This window comes from Thamnophis sirtalis, unplaced genomic scaffold (genome assembly GCF_051295495.1).
Source record: "Thamnophis sirtalis isolate CommonGarterSnake01/CBP01778 unplaced genomic scaffold, rThaSir2_p1.2 scaffold_1, whole genome shotgun sequence".
Taxonomy (NCBI): domain Eukaryota; kingdom Metazoa; phylum Chordata; class Lepidosauria; order Squamata; family Natricidae; genus Thamnophis; species Thamnophis sirtalis.
The window spans coordinates 81221811-81245421 of NW_028261381.1; the positions used below are offsets into that span (position 1 = coordinate 81221811).

General features: G+C 41.4%; 1 protein-coding gene across 7 annotated transcripts in view; it reads left to right on the forward strand.

Annotated features, from left to right (window-relative positions):
* The window catches only part of SOX6 (SRY-box transcription factor 6), a 476183-nt gene that overhangs the window by 400552 nt on the left and 52020 nt on the right, over positions 1-23611 (forward strand). For all 7 annotated transcript variants that reach the window (XM_087717470.1, XM_087717425.1, XM_087717434.1 and 4 more), the window contains 2 exons: positions 4743-4892; positions 15097-15277. In XM_087717470.1, coding sequence (XP_087573596.1) covers positions 4743-4892; positions 15097-15277 — 331 coding nt within the window. The remainder of the gene's footprint in view (positions 1-4742; positions 4893-15096; positions 15278-23611) is intronic.

Genomic DNA, 23611 nt, shown 5'->3' on the forward strand with positions numbered 1-23611 from the left:
GTATTGCAGGCTAATTCTGCTGACTTCCAGCAGTTCGATTATCACTGGTTCAAAGTTGTTTGTGCTTTCCATCTTTCTGAAGTTGGTAAAATGAGGACCCAGACAGTTGGGGGCAATATGCTGACTCTGTAAACTTCTTAGAGAGGCCTGTAAAACATTGTGAAGTGCTATATAAGTCTTAAGCACTATTATTATGATCCTACAGACATGTTATATAAAAATGTGTAGTTTTGCTGCAATATTATTTTGAATATAGAAACATTGATATTTACAATATTTGCAATCATAACAGGTAACATATGTTCAAAGGAGATGTTAAATGCATAAAATGTGCATGGAAAAGATGCCTAAAACCTGTTATTTCAGCTTTCCCCTTCCATCAGAACAATTTTTAAAGTAGGTAACTTAATCCAGTTAATAACTTTTAAACTTCTGCTATCTTCAAACCGTGTATGCTATCTGCTATCTTCAAATGATGTATGCAATTGTACGTGGGATTTATCTTTTTTTTTTTAAAGAACCCAGATGCTGAGCAGAGAGCTATTTTTCTAACAAGAGCATCTGGCTCCCTTGGCAAGCTCTTGGAAGCAGTTTTGTAGTTGCCTCTGAATTGTCACACAGCTAAGTTGCTGATGAGTTTTTAGTTTCTTTTAAAATTGCCTCCATTTGCGGGAACACAGTTTATCCCTCATGTCACGATCTTTACATTTTATGGAATTGAATGCTCCTGGGATTGTCCATAGTTAAGGATCCAAAGAACTTTATTTTTTTTTTAAAAAAAAAAACGTCATGCCATGCTAAATTTCTTAGATTGGGATTGAAAGAGATGCTTAGTGTCACTAGGAAAAAAATCCAGCCCTCTGAAACCTCAAGAATTTTGGGAGGTTGAAATAGCTACTTCATAAAGTGTTTTTGAAATCACTTTGGTTCACCTTAGCCTGGTGTACTCATAATTCATGAAAGTAAGTAGCAAATCTGCAGGATCTTTTGCTTTTTTCAGAATGACAAAAACAACATTTTAGCATCATACTGCATGCTCGACTCCTTTGGCATATGCATGATGTAAAGATGCACATAGAAAAGAAGGGGGGATTCCATCGCTACAGTACTTTCATTGGTCTGATTCCTCTTCCTCATATGGAAGCAAATTAAAATGAACTAAATCCTATATATAATTGTAAAAATAGGGACTGTAGTCCAGGAAATCGTGACTTAATTCACTATAGCAGCTTCCCATGGTTCATCAGTTCATCTGACAAACGACAGTGATCTTGATGCTGAGTTTGTCAATCAGAAAGGTCGGCACTTTGGCGGTTCAAATCCCTAGCACCACGTAATGGAGTGAGCTCCCATTACTTGTTCCAGCTTCTGCCAACCTAGCAGTTTGAAAGCATGTAAAAATGCAAGTAGAAAAAATAGGAACCACCTTTGGTGGGACGGTAACAGTGTACCATGCACCTTCGACATTTAGGCACGTTGGCCACATGACCATGGAGACATCTTTAGACAGTGCTGGCTCTTGGGCTTTGAAATGGAGATGAGCACTGCCCCCTAGAGATGGGAATGACTAGAAGATATGTGCGAGGGGAACCTTTACCTTTACCTTTATAAATGTTTATCCATTGTTTTAGTTTGTTTTTGAGTTTTAAAATGTTCAACTCAAAGTGCTGGTTATGATCTACAGTATATTCTCTAATTGTCTCCCAGTTGTGTTTCTTCGATTAAACAATGTCATCTATCAAGACCCAAGGAGTGTGTCTTCTTTATTGAAGTGCCTTCCCCCTGGAACAATGTATCTTCTGAGTTCTGGATGGCTGTCATACTGCTGTTGTTTCAGACAGCAACAAAGACCTGCTTGTAGGCCCTTTCATGGAATTTTATAGGTTGCCTGCCCATTGTCTTGTTCCTTTTTTAATTTTTTAAGTTAGTCTCGTTGCTGTTGTGTATTAATTCTTATTATACCATTCTAACTTATTTAGTATATGGGAACCTGTCCAGATTTGCTTGAAATTGGATGGTATATAATCTATATATATAAAAACGTGTGTGTTTGTGTTTGTGTGTGTGTGTGTGTGTGTGTGTGTTCCAGAGTTATGCAGAGTTATGCTGGAATACCTTGAGCAATTTCAACCAAACTTGGTACACAGATGGCTTACTCTCTGAAAAAAAAATACTGTGGGGGTAAGACCCTCAAGGGGGTGTGTGTTCTATTACAATACAGCCTGTTGTGCCTTCCAATGGCTTCTACTGTGCTGCCATAACATGGCTTCTACGTACAGCGCAGTGGAGTTGCCATGGTAAGGTGCTTCACAAGGGGGCTCCCTCTGATAAGGGGGAAAATCCAACATTAGAAATATGTTTGGTCCAGACATACAGGTTATCAGCTAGTCAAACAAGAAATAAACATGTTCCCCACATTTAATTTTAGTATTCATCTAAATTGCATCTAAAAGTTTATTTCTTCTTTATAAAATGTCACTCCCTTAGTTAAAACATTACATTCACACACACACACACACACACACACACACACACACACACAGAGAGAGAGAGAGAGAGAGAGAGAGAGAGAGAGAGAGAGAGAGAGATTCACATAGAATGTGTAATAGATAATCCTCTGGATTAGTATGCAGAGATCCTTCACTGTCTATTATCGCTTATCGTTTCAGAGTTTGCCTCACACGTAAAGCAAAAGCAGGTTTTATTTATTTGAAGTTCTGGAAATATTATTGTACCAATCATGAAACTATTATTTTATGAACCAGTAAAAATGCAGTAGAAGAAGGTACATTAAAAATTAATAATTACTCTGAAAACAGTAGTTATGACTCCTGACATTCAAAGATGACTAACCCATGATAGAATTAATGATGTAGTAGTAGCTTAAAAGAGCTACCAAGAGCTGTAAAGTTAACATTGCAATGGAAAATATTTCTGTTGAAGTATCAAATGTCAATATGCATGTGGAACCTTGATAACTATTTTAGTTACTGAAATTAGACTGAATGCCAGTGGCTAATATAATCACCGTTCTTCACCCCACAGCAGAATACAGCCATTATGCAAAACACTGAAATGATGGTTATTTTTAGTCAACAAAAGAGTATCTCTTTACAAGGCTGTAAAATGTTTTGAAATTCTGGACTTTTTAACAATTAGATATTTCCTGATCCTGAAAACCAGGTCATATGAAGCAAATTTCATAATGAATCATGATATAGTAGGCTCTGTGTGGTTCTCTTTTAGCCTGGTGTCTCTTGAGAGATGATCGACATGTTGCCTTATTTGAGGATAAATTGCCTCTGAAAAATATTGCTCTTGGACTGAGAATGGCTCAGTGCTTTGCTTTGACATTCTTGAATATATTTGCCCAAAGTATAAAAGTTCATTTGGTCATGCACTTTCTTTTCTGAATCCATATTAAGTATGTCTCTAGACTCTCACATAACATAGCTGACACAAGTAGATCTGAGATATGCCTTGAAGAAGACGAAGTGAGAAAACTGAACCTTCAGTTTAGGTACATTCTGGCTGGTTCTAGGGGCAAGACGTGACATCTGAATCGTGGCAAGGAACACATTTTGTTAATACAAGTTGTAAACTGAGAAAATATTGCCTGGCCCTTCAGTTTTCTGTTCTCAAGTAAAGAGTGTCTGTAGATGGATCGTGGCATTTGTCACAGCAATATAACCTATATAAGGAAAAGAGAAGTACAGCTTTTTAAAGTAAACAAATAAGCACAGACCCAGCTATATAAATATATGTCCTCTTACAACATCACATCCCCCCCCCCCCCAAACTGTGTTCTTCTATTATGGTAATCCAATGTAGCTTGTCTATGAAATAATACACTTAGGAACTTGGCAATTACTCATCAATAATATTCTGGTCTATGAAACTAATAAAGAATGATACTAAGAGTATACTAGTTCACATGCTGCGAAAACAAACAAACAAACCATGGAGCTAGGTGGATTTCATGCAAAGTCACAAAAGGTGATCACATGATCCTGGGGACCAGGGGTGGGTTTCAACCGGTTCGCGGCGGTCCCCGCGAACCGGTTGGTTGGCAAACCCGGAAGTAAGTAACTCCCGGGAACGGCGAAGGGCCCACCCGCCCGCCCGCGCTCCTTACCGGTCTTTGAAGGCTTCTGTGCTTCCACGCAGGCGCATGGCACATACAGCGCCTGTGCGAGTCTCCGCGAGCAGCTGGAGCATCGCGCAGGTGCTAAGACGCATGCGTGAACTGCACGCGTGCACGAGGATGCCACCGGCCCCGTTCCAACCGAACTGGTTGGAACGGGATTAGCAACCCACCCCTGCTGGGGACATTGCAATCATCATAAATATGAGTCAGTTGCCAAGTATCTGAATTTTGATCACATGACCACGGGGATGCTGCAATGGTCCTAAAGGTGAAAAATGGTCATAAGTCACTTTTTTTCAATTCCATTGTAACTTCGAACAATCACTAAACGAATTGTTGTAAGTCGAAGACTACCCATAATTGTAACCTTCAAGTCAGAGAAACACTGCAAAGCATTAAAACCAAAATGAAGCATTGTTGGTATGATACCCACAGTTTGTTTCTTATGACCCTTAATCCAGAAAGGTCCATACCTTTCATCATGCTGGTTTAGATGTGCAATGCCCCATGTCCAGGAATCCAAAACACAGTGCTTGCCACTTAGGAATCTCTGTTCCAGGGCTCCTAAAAGAGAAAAGCTGTTTTTGTTTTGCAGCAACTCTATGCCGCTCAGTTGGCCAGCATGCAAGTATCGCCTGGCACCAAGATGCCTTCCACGCCTCAGCCGCCAAATACCACAGGGACGCTCTCACCAACTGGGATGAAAAACGAAAAGAGAGGGACCAGCCCTGTAACTCAAATTAAGGTATTGATTTAGTTTGTTCTCTTGACTATTCCAACTGCATGCAGAGACCTCTTGATTCATTATCCTTTAGCATTGTTTCTTCTGACTTAAGGATACTGTATATAAGGATGAATCTATATTATTATAGAGCCATTGTGGTGCAGTGGTTAAAATGCAGTAGTGCAGGCTAATTCTGGTGACTGCCAGCAGTTCAATTCTCACCAGCTCATGGTTGACTCAGTCTTCCATTCTTCCGAGGCCAGTAAAATGAGGACGCAGATTGTTGGGGCATTATGCTGATCCTGTAAACCACTTAGAGAAGGCTGTAAAGCGCTGTGAAGTCTAAGTGATATTGCTATTATGCAGAAAGAGGCCATCTGGATGAAACAAGGACACATTTTCCTCATTTTTAAAGGAACCACTATTGTTGATATTACTGAAAGATGTGTTTGTCCTGACAGAATATATATATATAAAAATAATAATTTTATCAACAAGAACATATCTTTATACTTTAATTTCACTAAACTATTGACTGGTCACTGCACATTGTCATTATTGTTGTTTAAGTGCTTTCTTTTTATCCATAATGCATTCAGGATGTTAACAGTAATCTTCATAATCTATCATGCATGAGAGCTGCACTAGTTATCAGATAGCATCCAGGTGCAATTTAAGGTGCTGCTTATTGCTTATAACATTTATTATAGGTGCTGCCCTAATCAATGGGATCTGGAGTGTGCCCATTCCAGTTGATGTCACTAGCTGGGCTGAAACACATAAAGACACATGGTTCCTTGAATAGCTTAGCCCTATGCTCTGAAGGTCTTTACAGGCGATAACCAACAGAATTTGAGAATTCATGCAATTCTCAAAATGGCAGGGATACATGAGCATACTGTGATTCGCCCATCACTTCATGCACCGTGCATTCTGGACCAGCTACAGCTTCTTAGTTGTGTTCAAATACAGCTTCATGTAGAGCACATTACAGTAGTCTCATTATGAGGTGACCCAAGGCATAAATGAAGGGCTTCCAAGTCACAGAAGCAGAGCTACTATCACATCGAAAGTACCTGTACAAAAATCTTCTTGGCCACAGCTAATACATGCTTTTTAAGAAGTAATTGTGAATCCAGAAGGACCCCCAGTTTGGATGCCAATTTCATATGGGAAAGTGTAATGCTATGAAGGATAAAGATCCCCCATTAAAAGGCCAGTTTGGTCTAATGGTTAAAGCACCAAGCTAGAAAGCAAGAGGCTGTGAGTTTAAGTCCCATCTTAGCTATGAAAGCCAGCTGGGTGACCTTAGGCCAGTCACTCTTTTTCAGTCCAATTCACCTCATAGTTGTTGTTGTGGGGAAAATAAACAGGAGGAAGTAGGTGTGTTGGATATATTTGCTGGTTTGAGAAACAAAGCCATTTGGTTTTTACAAGAATTCTACTTTTTTAAAGATCCTAAATGGATGCAATTTTATTTGTTTTGGGAACTAAGTTTCATTTGTACTATGTTACTTACATTGATTATTATAGATCTTGTATATTTTATTCCTATTTACAAATACTGAGTTTGTAAGCTGCCCAGAACTGATATTTGGTAGCAGCGTATAATCCCAGTACATACATACAGTACGTACTTAGGCTCTAAATATTTTAAATCATTATAACCTTGTTCAAACAATTTAAAGAGGAAGATCTTATTTCCTTTCCTGAAAAAAGAAAGAATACAAAAGCAGCTCTTGAACAAGCCCATGATAAACTTGGATACAAAGAAGGGGAAAGCTCTCCCCCATGTTCCTGCTGACCCCATAAAAAAGGAGTCATAGAGAGTGATCCTTTTCTGGAGATTGGTGTTTGGACAACTTTATATCAAGAGAAGTGGTCCTTCAGATAGTTAGACCAGTAACTCAGGGATGGGATATCCTTGACAAATCAGGTTTCCCCAAACCTTCTAGCGGACTGCAGAAAGTCAATGATGTTACTGGCAGGACTGGGCTGTATTGAAGTTGGGACCTTTCTTCTCCCAATTTTGGAGAAGTTTAAGGATTGGAATAGGAATCATTGGTCCTATCTCCTTCCTTAAATCCTCCCATAAATACCCCAAAGTTTACTACCTTGTTTATAAAAATCATAGAGGCAGAATATAAATTACGGTAAATAAAGTTGCAGTAAATCAAGATTGGAGATTCTTTTTATGTTTAGGGATGGAGAAGTTTGCCTTCTAGATGCCATGCATTGCTATTGTCGCCATTAAATCCAACATAAGAAGATTACAATGGCAATTGTCTTTTGAGAAAGTGTTGAAGAATTATAAATGGGAATTGGAGTCCTCAATCAGAATCCCTTCCTGTCTTTAATTTAAAGAAGAAAAGAAAAAAGAACAGATCTAAATACAATGCAATGGATAACTTTTGTTTTACTTATCTGACTAACCAAGGAAAAGTTCCTTCATTTCATTCAACATGTGGCTGTGCAAAGACCTTGGAGGTCTTCTAATCCAAACATCTGCATGAGCAGGAGACCTTATATCATTCTGGACAAACAGCTGTCCAATCTCTCAACCATTCATTATATCATTTAGCCTCATCTTTGTTGCTTTTGTCTGCAAACTTTCTAGTCTCAGTATCTTTTTTGTATCGTGGTGTGTATTCCAAGTATGGCCTAACTAGTTCAGTATAAAGTGGCACCATCATTTCTTGTAATCTTGATGCTATTCCTCTGTTGATGCAGTTTAGAACTACATTGGCTTTTTTTGGCAGCTGCAGCACATTGGTGATTGATTAGGACACCTAGATACTTCTCACAGTTACTACTGTTGAGGCAGGTGCCACCTACTCTGTACCTATGCATTTGATTTTCCTGCCCAAGTATAGGACCTTACTTTTGTCACCACTGATTTGCATCTTGTTCAAGCACCTGGTGTTCAAGTCCGTCAAGATCCTTCTAAATTTGGAGCCTGTCTTCCAAAGTGCTAGCGCCAGTTTGTTGTTGCAATTTGGATGAATTCTTCTATTCTTTCATCTAGATTATTTACGAAGATGTTGAAGAACACTGAGACCAAGACAGAATCTTGAGCTACCCCACTGCATACATCCCTTTATATAGATGAGGTTGAGGTTAATTGAGGTTCACTGGGCGCAATTGGTCAGCCATCTGGTAGTCTGGTACTGTCTATCTCACATTGTAGTATCTTATCAAGAAGTAGGATATGGTCTACTTTGGTCTACTTTGTCAAATGACTTACTGAAGTCTAAGTATACTATATTTGGACTTTTAACTTTGTTCTGTCCTCCTGTATCCTTTTATTATTCCCATCTAGGGGGATTCTTCTAGACATGCTCATGCTCATGATGGAAAATTTAGAAGCACAATATTTTTTTGATATTAATAAAATTAGCTAATTATCTCCAATCTTCAGGTTTGAATTGTCCATTTCCTTTGCATCAGCATCATAGTTTTTTACTATTTGCTTAATATATGACATAAAGAAAACAGAGAGATTTCTGAGTGGGTTTAAGTGAGTGATTTTGGAAAAGGCCTGTTATGTTTTCCTTTATGATATTTTTTCTTACACTGTATATACACTGTACCAGTGGTCAGAAGTGGGACAGATAGGAGAAAGCTTTAGGCTGTTTTAAGAAACTGCTGAAAAGTTATAAAAACCATCAATTCTATTGCACGTTACAAGTATTTAGTTTTGTTGAAGAGGGCTATAATCCTAGTATTTTTACCTGGAAATTAGTTTCATTAAACCCAATATGCATTTGAACATGTATATTCTTCTTGCGCTCTGAAAAAAATAATTTATCCTCATTTTACATATATTGAAAAAAGTGCTGACATTGTTAAGAGCCAAGGTGGCGCAGTGGTTAAATGCAGCACTGCAGGCTACTGCTAGATCAGCAGTTCAGCGGTTCAAATCTCACCGGCTCAGGGTTGACTCAGCCTTCCATCCTTCCGAGGTGGGTAAAATGAGGACCCAGATTGTTGGGGGCAATATGCTGACTCTCTGTAAACCGCTTAGAGAGGCCTGAAAGGCCTATGAAGCGGTATATAAGTCCACTGCTATTGCTATTGTTGGTTTTGTAAGGGTATGTGTGCTTGTGTAAAAAAATGCTCTTGTATTATTTGCATGGCAAGGTTATTGTTTAATCTTCTATATGGTGACTACAATCTTATTTATGTTTAGTGCAGTAATTGGGCAAGACCCATTCTGAATAGATACGCAGAGAATAGATTTGTTCAAGTAATTCCCTTGTTTAATTCTGCATAGACATGCAGGCAGTAGCACCCTTGCTTATTTCTGAAGATAGACTTATTTGAAAGTCTGATTTGGTTGATCTTCCGAAAGGCCCATTTAGAGCCTGACAAACAAGCTACATAGTGGGTCTATTTGTTGGACAAAAGATATTGCTTGTACTGTATGAGAACCTGTCTCTGAAATAGCTATTTACCTGTATTGAATTCTGAAATGTTGCTATTTAGTTTTGCATATGTCTTCATTGTTCATGTGAAATGTGCTTTCTGATTTGAGTGAGAATGAACAAAGAGTAAGCTAAAAAGTAAGTAAGCAGTAAAGATCTGGTCTTAGAGCATTAAACTATTTGTGCTACACAAGCTGCCCTAGATATCTCAAAGAAGGAGAAGTCAAGGCCACTTCCCTTATATTGTCAGGAAACAAAATGTTTCAGATCAGTCCTGTATATTAGGAATTTATGTGTATAAATGAATGCCCTTAGCTCTGTGCTAACATAACTACAAACATAAGAGGAATATTTCTATTTCATATAGTAAAGCAAAGTATTGCTTCATGAGGCAGGATAGCCTGTATTTTCAATTCAATCAGAATAGAGCTGGAAGGGACCATAAAGTCTTCTAGTCCAACCCCATACAATTTGAGACTACTAGCTGTCCAGTCTCTTCTTAAAAACCTCCAGTGATGAAATACCCACAACTTCTGAAGACAAACTATTCCACTGATTAATTGTCATCACTGTTAGGAAATGTATCCATAATTTCAAGTTACTTCTTTCCTTGCTTAATTTCCATCCATTGTTTCTTGTCTTACCGTCTGGTACTTTGAAAAATAAGTTGACCCCCTCTTCTTTGTGGCAGCCCCCTCAAATACTGGAATATTGCTATCTTATCACCCCTAGTCTTTTTTCCCTATAGACTAGCCGTACCCAGTTCCTGCAACCATTCTTCATATGTTTTAGTTTCCAGACCTTCCTTTAATCATCCTAGTTTCTCTTCTCTGCATGTTTTCCAAAGTTTCAACATCTTTTTTGTAATGTAGTGACCAAAACTGGTTGCAGTATTCCAAGTCTCTGGTCTTACTTAGGCCAGGTCTTTACAAGGCAATACTAACGCTTAGAGCCGAGATGGTGCAGTGGTTAAATTCAGCACTGCAGGCTACTTTAGCTGACTGCAGTTCTGCAGTTCGGCTGTTCAAATCTCATTGGCTCAGAGTTGACTCAGCCTTACATCCTTCCGAAGTAGGTAAAATGAGGACCCAGATTGTTGTTGGGGGCAATATGCTGACTCTGTAAACCACTTAGAGAGGGCTGAAAGTTCTATGAAGCAGTATATAAGTCTAACTGCTATTGCTAACTGCTACATGTTTTTGATTATATGCCTCTGTTTATACAACCAAAGATTGTATTAGCCTTTTGGGCTGCTGTTGCTACATGCTGCTGGCTCATATTTAAATGATCATCCACTACAGTGGTGGGATTCAAATTTAATAACCGGTCCTCTGCCCTAATGACTAGGCGTGGCTTGGTGGTCTTGTGACTGGGTGGGTGTCCAACTCAATGTCACTCAGGTCAATGGGCACTTCACCTTAGCTGTGACAATGGTAATAAGGGTTAACCAGAGAGGCAGTTTCTGTAAGCAGGGCAAGAAAGATTAGGCTAGGAACAACACCTGGATGTTTCCTTCCTGCCTTCCTTGCAGGATTAGCCCTGTAAAGTGGGGAAAAAACAAAAGGAGATTTCTTCCAACAACTGGTTCTCCGAACTGCTTAGAAAGTTACCAACCGGTTCTTCCAAATAGGTGCGAACTGGCTGAATCCCACCACTGATCCACTAGGACTCCAAGGTCCCTCACACGGTTCTGTTTTTGAGCCAGATTTTGTCTAATCTGTACTTGTACCTTTGGTTTTTCCTGCCTAGGTGTAAAACCTTACTTTTCTCCACATTAAAAGTAAAGTAAACCTATGAAGCTACTGTTTAAAAGAGATGAAAATATTTGCATACAACTGACACATTTCATATGGAGCATGATTAGTAAAATCTAGTAAGCATGTTCTATGTTCCTGCCTGAATACCTTATGGGAATTAATTTGACTAGGTGAAATAACTGGGCCAGTCTCCCTGCAGTGTCAGTTATAAGGATGGCATTGGCACAAACATTTTGCCACATTATTTTTCATCCAATATGACTGGTTGATAAAATACTATATATTTTACTACCCCAACACTGAAGGGGGTAATTCCTATATAATAATAAAACCAAACTATCATGAAAGTGCAGTGTTATAAAAATGGCTTAGTTCTGAATTGCCCTATTCAATAAATTTCCTGCTGTAAGATGTGCTGTGTGCAGTTTTGACAGCAAGAAGAATGCCAGTGATAAGATAATGGAGAGCATTATTGTATTCTTTCATATATTTTTCAGCTTTGAAGTCTTCAGTTCTGCCTGCTAAAATATAGATGATGCACCTTTCTATCCAGCATATCTCAGCTTTGGGCATACTTTAAATGAAAGAGCTAGGTTGCCAGGCTCTTTTCATTTTAATTACAGAAACTCAGTATTCTGCTATCCCAAAAATGCTGTGCCTGGCTGATTGCTAACAAGTTCAGTAGAGGGTACAAGCTCTCTGAAGAACAGCAAAAGATAGTATAGTAAAGAGGAACACTAGATGAAAAGAACAAATTCATTCTTGCATTTCCAGAAGTAGTAGCACATATTTTTAATAGATTTTCTTCAAATTAATTTTGTCTCATTTCTTAATTATTGATTTATTGGATTTAAATCTGCCCTTTAAAAAAGCAACAAGAATATAAATTATAGATAAGTGACAATGAAACCAAATACAGATAAAATCCCAAAGTTCAGTAAAACAAAATAAATGAACAATTACATCCTATCATTAACAACTTGGCAGAAGAGATGTGCTTTTAGCACGTTCAAAATATTGGGGTTTTAAGGGCCAAATCCATCTCCTTAGGGAGTACATTCTTCATCTGTGAATCACACAGGAAAAGCAACTTTCAAGCATATCAGATGGATATAATTCTAGCAGTGGACATACCTTCAGAGTTGTTCATCGAAGAGACCAGGAAGGTTTTCTTATGATATGTGATCCAATACATAAAACAATACTGAGTTGGCCTTAAGAAGTGAAGAAAAAACTTAAGATTGGCCAGCTTTGATACCCTTTAGTATAAGAGGGGAAAGAGATAATCTCTCTCAGATTTTCAACATTATTTTTTCTATGGCAATAAAGTAACATTCCTGATATCTCTTTCCTGAACTTGCATAGGTCAAAAGGCTGGCACAGAGTCAGGAGGACTTTTTAGGATTTAGGGTCTTGAAAGTCAGGGCCAATACCTTGTGTGGTCCAGTGGGCAACTGTGAGGTAATCATTCCTTTCCATATAGGATTGATATCATCAATAGAATCAATCAATAGAATGAGGGACATGGAGTTCCAAGAAGAATTAAATAGGTTGCCTCTCCACAGTAGGGACAGAATCAAACAGGGTGTGTGGGAATCGGCAAGATATCTAAATGACCTGATCTCTCCAAAACAAAGAATAGCTTTCTTCAGAGCCAGATTTAACATTCTTCCTTCAGCACTCCTCCAGGGCAGGTATAAAAGAACACCTATAGCCGAACGCGTTTGTATATGTGGTAAAGGAGAAGTGGAAGATAATTCACATGTACTATGTGCTTGCATGTACTGCAAGCTATACAGAGCTTGTAGGTCTGCATATATTCTCCCCTTATTAGAGAGATTGCCAGGGCGGGCAGACAATTTTTATCTAGGCTTTCTCCTCCAGGACACTAACCTGGTTACCACATATGCAGTGGCAAAGTTCTGTGCTGCTGCAATGTCCATAAGAAAAAAATTGGCTACGGTATAGCACCATCTTGTACCAATTATCTGGACATATCTTTAACAATCTTTGTTATTATCCACTTTTAATGTAAATACTTTTAATTATATTTTAATGTTATATTTTTAATATGGTGTAAAGACAATGTATATTGCTGGTCTTTGACTGTAATAAAGATCTTACTGATTACTGATTACTGATATCATCCCTATAGTTGTTCTAGTCTGGCTGCTACATTTTGCACCAATGACAATTTCTGGGTGCTTTTCAAGAATGCTCCCACATACAGTAGTTTGCAATAATAAAGGTGGTTGACACCCAAAGTATAGGCAATTGATATTAAATCTGGCTACCTCAGGAAGAGTCACAGCTGGAAAAGAGTTGACACAATCACCATTTATAAATCAGGGACAGTTTGATTCATAAGCTGCAAAACTGGCTCATTACTGAGGTTGGACAATATTGTACCGATTATTCTCCTGCATTAGAAGATAAGAAGATTAGAAGAGGCGAGTGTCATTGGTCTATTGATAGCATCCAGTTCAAAAACTATTACACAGAAGTTACACAAACTGAGCTACTCTCTGTCATAATTTGAAAATCATGAATCTGAATATGTCAATATGAAATTCAGATTGTTTTATTTTTCCATGTATATGGAACATACATGCAGTACGTTAAAAACTGACATGTTAGCGTTTCTTCTTAAAAAGTTGATGAAAGCTGACCTTGTAATATATATTTAATGACAGCCATATACCTAGTTATACACAGATAGAGTATATGATTTATGATACAAAAATATTGCAAACTTTAAGTGAAACTTCAGAAATATTCATGTGAATTTTGGGAATATGGCATGTTTTCTTTCTCATGGACAGACAGACAGATTAATTAAAAACTTAATCTTAAATAAATTATAGTTAAGGTGGCATACATGAACTAAAATAATTTTAAAACAATAAAATAAAAAATAAATACAAACCAGACAACTAATAAATCACAGTAAAGACATAAACACAAGCTAGCTTTGTTTCAAGTTTTAGAATAGTAGCATCTTAAACCTCTTCTGGACCCTCTTCCCTATTTTTGACCTAATACATAAAAGTTAGTGCAAACATTCAGGATTAAAAGCAACTAATCAATGGAGTTTAAATAAGCAGAACTGAAGAACTATAAAACCAAACTGTTCATCCCTTCTTGTTTCTTTTATTGTTGTTATTGTTATATATCATCAAATCAGTGTCAACTCTGAATGACCACATAGATGGACCTCTTCTGTGATGTTCTGTAGCAACCATAGTTTACTAATTAGTAAGAACAAGATGTTATTTTACTTCATTTGTACCAGTGTCTGCTGTTGTTGGTAGACTAAAGATATGAACATTTCATCATCGGTTTGGGTTTGTGCCAGAAAATATGCTGTTACAACAATATTGAGCACATTGCTATTCTGCTAGACTTTTTGAAAGAAATGAAGAAAAATAACATTCTATTGAAATTATATTTATTTATTAGATTTATGTGCCACCCATCTTGTCTAGAAAAGTCTTTATTTGAAAAGTTTTTCATAAAATGGAGTGGCAAGAGAATCACAACTACAGTTTACGGAAATAAAACTAAAACAGTTAAGTCATCCAATGTTCTTCTTTTAAATGTTTTACCCTTACCTCATTCATGTGCATATTAATAACATACATGCCATATTGTAGTTTAAGAAGTTTCCAGCAGACACAGTTAAACACTGCAACAATGCTGGTTAGATTTTTTTTTAAAAAATCATTCTTTGTGAATGCCCTGGGTTAATTTAGATCTCAGAAAACACATTAGGAAATTAAACAGTAATGCAAGCTAATTCAGATTTTAATTTGTCAAAAAGAACGATCTAGTCACATAGTTAATGTAAACAGAGGCACAGCACAGAAGAATTAATGAGGTTTCCCTTTCATTGAATCTTCAAGGAGTGTAGATAATTAGCTCCTTTTGTTATTATTGCAGGAAAATGCAGCATTGTCTGGAAGGTGTAAAATAGCTGTGGCTTCCTAAGTGATAATGTGCTTCATTTGTCTTCTTCTAATAATTATTTACATTAAACTCTTCTAGGATGATGCTGCACAGCCACTGAATCTTTCTGCTAGACCCAAGACAGCAGAACCTGTCAAATCCCCGACGTCGCCAACGCAGAGCCTCTTCCCTACGTGTAAAACAAGCCCTGTGAATGTGGGCAATAAAAGTGGAATCCCCAGTCCCATTGGCGCGACTCTGGGAAGAGGATCTTCTCTAGGTACTCAAAAAAGGAACAAATGTGGGTCATTTCAAATAGGGATGAGGAGTTTATGGTCTTCTGTGGGCCTATGTATGTATGTATGTCTGTGTATGTATGTATGTGTATGCATGTGTATGTATGGATGCATGCATACATGCATGCAGTGTATCAAAACCAGGTATATTTATAAGGTGTTTGACATTTATTGCATGGAAACTCTGTCATTTTTATTAGGCCTTTGATTTTTATTTTATCTCAATAGATTTCCATGAGGGAAAGTAGTCTTTTCAATATAGCTTAAAGGGTAAATTAAAGGTAATTTTTTTTAAAAAAAAACCACACACATTTTTTCAGTCATTGCTCAGCTAGTCCACTGGAGCGGGTTGCTATATAGTCACAACAACTACAGAGAGTCGGTTCTTCACATCTGAGGCTGCAAATATGCTTCAGATTGGACATGGGCTTCTTTAAGGAGGTCGTATTAAATCTATGAGGTCCTCCTTTTGGCTGAATCTTTTCCTGGGTTCATGCAGTAGCTACTAGTTCTCTGGAGACATTGGCAGCACCCCTATCCTCTTTCCAAATAACTCATTGCAAAATTTTATGGACACACACAAAGATTGTCTACAGAGGGGCCAAGAGGTGTAGCTTGCATTGTCATACATGAGCTTCAAATCTCAATTTATTGGCACAGACATTTTATCTATTTATTATTCAAATTTATTTATGTGCCCATCTGCCCCAAAGGGGGCTCTGAGCAGTGCACAGTAATAAATAAGTCAGCTGATACAAAACAGATAAAAATCTAAAAAGTCACAATAAGTAGTATCAAAAGTAAAAATTTCATGGAATAATGCTGCGGATATTGGTTTGTGATTGACTTCTTTTAGGATATTTTCCCAGTCCAAATGCTAACCAGTTCCAACCTTGGTATACAAACAAGATCAGATCAAGTTAATAATAAAGATCAGTGGTGGGTTTCAAATGTTTTTAGAACCTCTTCTCTAGGTGTGGCCTGCTTTGTGGGAGTGGCTTGCTGGCCATGTGACCGGGTGGGAGTGGCTTGGCAGTCATGTGACTGCATGGCATGGCCAAAATGTTGGCTCAGAAACTCTGGCATTTGAAGCATGCAAGTCTTAAAGCTGTCAAGTTACAAGATCCTTGCACCGCTAACCCTTTAGAAAATTTGAATTGAATTGAATTGAATTTATTAAAATTTATAGGCCGCCCTTTTCCCTGAGGGGACTCAGGGCGGCTCACAATCACAAGGGAGGGAAGTGCAACATCAAAAACAAAACAAAATGTGAACAAAGAAAAAAATAGTAAAACGCAACTTTCGTTCAACAATCAAACACTCGGGCGGGTGAATTAGGAACCTATCCCCAGGCCTGCTGGGAGAGCCAGATCTTGAGGGCTGCGCGGAAGGTCTGGACGGTGGTGAGGGTACGGATCTCAGCGGGGAGATCGTTCCACAGGGTCGGAGCTGCAACAGAAAAGGCTCTCCTCCGTGTAGTCGCCAGTCGGCATTGACTGGCAGATGGGATTCGGAGGAGGCCCAGTCTGTGCGATCGAATTGGTCGAAGGGAGGTAATCGGCAGGAGGCGGTCTCTCAAGTACCCAGATCCACTACCATGGAGTGCTTTAAAGGTGGTCATCAGTACCCTGAAGCGCACCCGGAGACCAACAGGTAGCCAGTGCAGCTCGCGGAGGACAGGTGTAACGTGGGCGAACCGCGGTGCGCCCACTATCACTCGCGCGGCTGCATTCTGGACTAACTGTAGTCGCCGGATGCACTTCAAGGGCAACCCCATGTAGAGCCCATTGCAGTATTCCAGCCTAGAGATCACAAGGGCTCGAGTGACTGTTGTGAGAGCCTCCCGGTCTAGGTAGGGCCGCAACTGGCGGACCAGGCGAACCTGGGCAAATGCCCCCCTGGTCACAGCTGACAGCTGGTGGTCAAAAGTCAGCTGTGGGTCCAGGAGGACTCCTAAGTTGCGGACCCTATCTGAGGGGTGTAAAATTTGACCCCCCAGCCTAAGTGTTGGTACATTCGCCAAATTATTGGGAGGGAAGCACAACAGCCACTCGGTCTTGTCCGGGTTGAGTACCAGTTTGTTAGCGCTCATCCAGTTCCTAACGGCCTCTAGACCCTGGTTCATCACGTCCACCGCTTCATTGAGTTGGCACGGGGCGGACAGATACAGTTGCGTATCGTCCGCATATTGGTGGTATTTTATCCCGTGCCTCCGAATGATCTCGCCCAGCGGTTTCATGTAAATGTTAAATAGTAGGGGGGATAAGACCGAACCCTGTGGCACCCCACATGTTAGGGGCCTCAGGGACGATCTCTGCCCCCCGACCAACACCGACTGCGACCTGTCCGAGAGGTAGGAGGAGAACCACCGTAAAACAGTGCCTCCCACTCCCACCTCCCGCAGTCGTCGCAGAAGGATACCATGGTCGATGGTATCGAAAGCCGCTGAGAGGTCAAGGAGAACCAGGATGGATGCATAGCCTCCATCTCTGGCCCTCCAGAGATCATCGGTCAATGCGACCAAAGCGGTTTCTGTGCTGTAACCAGGTCTGAAGCCGGACTGGAAGGGGTCAAGATAACTAGCTTCCTCCAAGGCCCGTTGAAGCTGGAAGGCCACCACCTTCTCAACAACCTTCCCGATAAAGGGGAGGTTGGAGACAGGACGAAAGTTGTTTAAAATGGCTGGATCCAAGGATGGTTTCTTCAGGAGGGGTCTCACCACCGCCGTTTTAAGTACGGCGGGGAAGTGCCCCTCCCGAAGGGAGGCGGTCACGACCGCCTGGATCCAGCCATGTGTCACCTCCCTGCTGTTGGCAACCAGCCAGGAGGGACACGGGTCCAGAATACAGGTGGAGGCACTTACAGCTCGAATGGCCTTGTCCACATCCCCAGAGGCAACATCCTGGAACTCAACCCAGAGATGATTTGCCAAGCGGTCCTCCTGTGTCTCGGCTGGATCTACTGCGGTGGAGTCCAAGTCCGACCGAAACCGAGCTATTTTGTCCGCCAAGAATTGAGCATAGTCCTCAGCCCTACCCTGCAAGGGGTCTCCCGCATCCCTCCTGTTAAGGAGGGAGCGGGTTATCCTAAACAGGGCGGCTGGGCGTGACTCGGCGGACGCAACCAAGGCAGAAATGTATGATCTTTTGGCAGTTCTTAATGCTCGAACGTAGTCCTTGGTGCAGGTGGTTAGAAGTGCTCGGTTCGCCTCGGACTTATCGGACCTCCACTGGTGCTCTAGGCATCTCCTCCGGCGTTTCTTCTCCCGGAGCTCCTCGGTAAACCAAGGGGGCCTCCGGGATCCACTGACCCGGAGGGGCCGTAGTGGCGCAATCCGATCAAGAGACTCCGACGCCGCCGAGTGCCAGGCGGCAACCAGAGTCTCCGCCGAACTGTGGGCGAGAGTATCAGGAATGACCCCAAGCTCCGTCTGGAACCTCAATGGGTCCATAAGTCGCCTGGGGCGGAACCACCTGGTCGGTTCCTCCTCCCTACGGTGGGGGTTTGGCCTCCGGAAGTCAAGCCTCAGTAGGCAATGGTCTGACCACGACAGGGGTATGATCTCATTACCCCTCAGACCAAGATCACACATCCACTGCTCCGAGAGGAATACGAGGTCGAGCATGTGACCCGCTGCATGGGTTGGGCCCCGAATTACCTGGGTCAAGCCCATGGCTGTCATGGAAGCCATGAACTCCTGCGCCCCATCAGAGCGTTCACCGAGCGATGGCAAATTGAAGTCCCCCAGAACTATAAGCCTGGGGAACTCAACTGCCAGCTCGGCTACTGACTCGAGGAGCGAGGGGAGGGATGCTGCAACGCAGTTGGGAGGCAGGTACGTTAGCAGCAAACCCACTTGACCCTTGAGGTCCAACTTTATCAGCAGGGACTCACACCCGACAAGCTCCGGAGCAGGGACCCTACGAGGTAACAGAGACTCCCGGATTACAATAGCCACACCGCCACCCCTTCCCTGGGCTCTCGGCTGATGAAGCACCTGAAATCCCTCTGGGCACATCTCTACAAGGGGGACTCCTCCTTCTGTGCCCAGCCAGGTTTCAGTAATACATGCCAGGTCTGCCCTCTCGTCAACAATTAAGTCCCGGACGAGGGGAGCCTTGTGAATAACAGACCTGGCATTTAGCAACAGCAGCCTGAGACCAGGGTCCTGGGTACTCGCGCCATCTGGTCTTGGAGTGGGACTCAAAGGGCCGGAAGGAGGGATCTCTGTAATGTAGCGAACCCTCCTTCCCCGGTAATGGCTAGCCCTAAGGTCCCCGCCGTATCTGCCTCTCCCTGTCACGACCGCAATGCTCCGACCCACTCCCGTGGCCGTAGTCCCCCCAATCACCCCGGTACCCCCCGCCTTCCCTAGCAGGTCCTCCGAGCCAAGCATACTCAAACACTCACACAACCAGTCCCCACGTAATTATTAAAATACACAAATGCAACAGTAATAACAATAAAAGTGGGTCACTCACACACTTACATACAATCCCATATACTCAACATACTAAAGATAGAAGAAAAAGGGAGAGAAAAAAGAAGGAAATAAGAAGAATAAAAGTAGCGCAAAATTGTTAAAGTGCGAGTTCAGGGAGAGCCAAATAGTTCTCAGCAGATGGCTCTGCAACAGACAGATTCTGGGAAAATCCAGAAAGTCCAGAGTAGTTGAAGGAAGCAGGGGGCTTTCTCGCATACTGCAGTACCCCCGCTCATCTAATGGTGGCGCTCTCTGAGGCCAGAAGTCCAGGGTGGTATCAGGTAGCAGTGGCCGTGCCAGATGGAAATGCAGTCCAGAAGCCGCGCTCAAAAAAGAGTCAGATGTCGAACAGCAGAAGGCCCTATAGCAGGCCCTGCAGCAGCAGCAACCAGGTGGGGGGGAGAATTCACCGAAAGGAGGGGCCAAGCCGAAGGGAGCGGGAGGAGGGGGTGCCCAGCCGAGCTGGAATGGCAGTAGATGTGAACAGCCTCCCATTCTCTCCCAGTACTGTTCCTGGCTGATCACCTTCTCCATAGGGCGATGGCTAGCCCGGCGTGAATCTCAATCCCTCACAAGGAGCAGCTGAAATGCCAAAGCTGAAAAGAAAGAAACGTCACCCAGCAGCAGGGGGGGGAGGGCGAGGCTCTCTTAGCCAGCAATTAAAGAGGGCCAAAGCTCCCTCAGGCCAGGATTGTAGATTGGCCTCGTTAAGAAGGCGCCGTTACTGTCTATTGTTCATGTGGCGAGGGGGGGGGCAGCGGGGGGAGCAGCAGAGGAGGGCGGGGGGGGGGGTGCCCAGCAGTCACTCGCCAGAAATTATCAGGCCACTGGAGCAGGCTCCTTCAGCCTCCCTCCAGATGAAAACGCTGCTCTCCCCGATAGAAACGCTGCCTGTTGACTGAGAAACCACCATCCGCGGGGGGGGGGGGGGAAACGCCGCCCGAAGGCCGTCCCACGCTGTCCAACACCGCCGAGGCTCGTCCAAGACTGTCTCTGCCTTCCTCGCTCCACGCCAGCTAGAAACGTTGCCTATCAGCTGCCTCTCTCTGCCTCTCTCGGTCCACGCCAGCAAGAAACGCTGCCTGTCAGCTGAAAAGCCACCATCCACCGGGGGGGGGGGGGAACGGCGCCCGAAGGCTGTCCCACGTTGTTTAACACCGCCGAGGCTTGTCCCAGGACGCCCAAGAATGTCTTTCCAGCAGGCAGCCCTCCGGACGCTCTGGATTCCTCTCTCCCAAAACCTTCCGTTCGAGAGGTCCAGCGGTCGGTAAAAACACAGACTGGGTATTTTCTCTGTCTTCCAACCTGAGCGGTGAGCTCAGGCAGCCATCTTCCTTCGCACATGCGGGTTGCTCCTAGGGGTATTCAAAAAACCCTAGGGGTATTCAAACTTGACAGTTTTAAGACTTGTAGACTTGAACTCCCAGTATTCCTCCTCCAGTCTGTTGGCTCAGGAACTCTGGCATTGAAGTGTGCAAGTCTTAAAGCTATCAAGTTACAAGACCCTTGCATCCCTAACCCTTTAGAAAAAAACCCCAGGGGTGTTCAAACTTGACAGCTTTAAGACTTGCACACTTCAATGCCAGAAATCTCCTCTCGCTCTTCATCTTGATGATGTGCGGACGAGTGGGAGGAGGGAACTGGAACTGGTTCTAAACGTCATTGTAGATTTGTGGAACCTCTTCTATAGAAGAGGTTAGAACTGGCAGGAATCCACCCCTGATAAAGATACTACTGAAAGTGAACAGTCTGAAAACTCTAATAAAACAAATCAAGGTGAACAGTGAAAAAATGGAATTAAAATTAAATATAAAGATGACCAAACTAATAACAATAGGCACAACAACCAATTTAGAATTAACAATGAATATGTTAAAGGGCAGAAGCCATCTACCATTTTAGGATCAAAACTCAACAGTAAAGGAACAACTGTTACATATACTGCAGACTATATGCAGAATAGCATATATACAGAATTCCCATAATGGCTATGGGAAAAATGTTCAGATGCTCTGTTATGTTTATATCTACAAAGATCAGAATAGTGCAGGCAATGATATCCCCCAGGATATTCAATGGAAGTGAATGTTGGATTTTGAAGAAGTCAGTTTCAAAGAGTATTGACACTTTTGAATGTTGATGTTGGAGAAAACTCCTGAGAATACCACGGATAGCCAAGAAAACAAAACAAAACAAAAAATGAATCAATGAACAAATCTCCAGGGTTTCCCTGGAGGCACAAATGACCACTCTCAAATATCCTACTTCAGACCTATTATGTGAAGACCTGTAGAGTAGCAGTTCCCAAACTTTGCAGCATTCAAGCTGTGGTGGGAAAGCAGAACTGGGCTGTGCGAGCAGTGGGCTGGCATGTGCATGTGTGCACACCTCCACTTGCAATGTGCTGATGTGCATATGCATGTGTGCAGCTCAACTTGGGTAAATTGAGCTGCACATGTATGAGGTTCCAAATAGGCCACAGCCCAATAGTGGCCCATGGGCCAGGGGTTGAGGACCCCTGGTTTAGAGAGGTGGAAAGAAAGAGAAGACCATCACTAAGGTGGACAGCAATGGGTACACTCTTGGGAGATCTGAAGGATCAGGTTGGAGTCAATTCATCTTGGAGAAGGCCTATGTGGTTGCTCAGGAATGATACTGATTTGTAGGACAATGATTAAATATTAATATTTCAATGGGTCTGCAAAAACTGGAATGTAAAGTTTTAATCAACTTTGGTTCTTGCTTTTGTTGTCTCATACAAGGAGTAATTTCTAAGCACTCTACAAAGCAGTCATCCAAAAAGCCCACTGCATTAATCCAGATATATTGTAACTAAATCATATGTTATCCTGGTCAGTCTAAAGTCTCAAGAAACCTACCTAAATTGGGCAAAAGCATGCAGTTTAAATATCCCACACTAAATTAATGTTTTGCTTTGATTAAACATAGACAAGTAATCTTTTATACAATTAAATCCAGTAGTGGAAATAACAAATATTTATTTAATAGTCATACACACTTGCTTCTGATAAGAACTGTAATTAAAATATATCATTTCAATTTATTTGCAGCTTTGAGTTTATAGTATAATGATAACCCACAATGATACAGTATGTTGTAAAATGCCCTTTTTTGCTTACAACAATCTAATATTATTCCAAATACACATTAGATTTAAAAGAGCATCGTAGACAGTTTGCATCATAGTTGTACCTCATTCTCCATATCAAAAGTTGCTTCATTAGGTGCTTTCTATGATAAAAAAATATTAAAAGGTAAAAGCTTTATCTTCTTTTCTCCCTCATCGTCAATCACTGAACATTGTGGTAAAAACTGAACTGGACTTAATTCTTTTATGTTCTATAAGGTTCATGTTTGAATGTAGTTAACATGAATGTTTTGGGTCTAACTTGTCAGCTTCATAATGGAAAAATAAATGAAACAGCAATCAGTTATATCAGTTAGTACTTGGAAATATTAACCTCTGTAAGAAAACAGAATATGAATTTTTCATGAATGTCAGTTAATAAAATAAATTTACGAATACAAAGCAAAAAACATGTGTAGGTGCAATTTGATCCTTTGTGCTAGGATTGAAAAATGTGCTGAAATTCTCACTTTAAAAGGCATCAAATGTTTTGATTAAATCATTAATATAATAATAATTGTTGTTAATTGCTTCATGAGAGGTTATCTCTGATTGAACATTGCTCAGGATGGAAAACAAAATTACAGCTGTTGCCCAAATCTAAAATTGCTATCCATTTTAATATTAAAGAAACAGGCTTTTAATATGTGCAGCAGCGGTGGGATTCACTTACCTTCCCTACCAGGT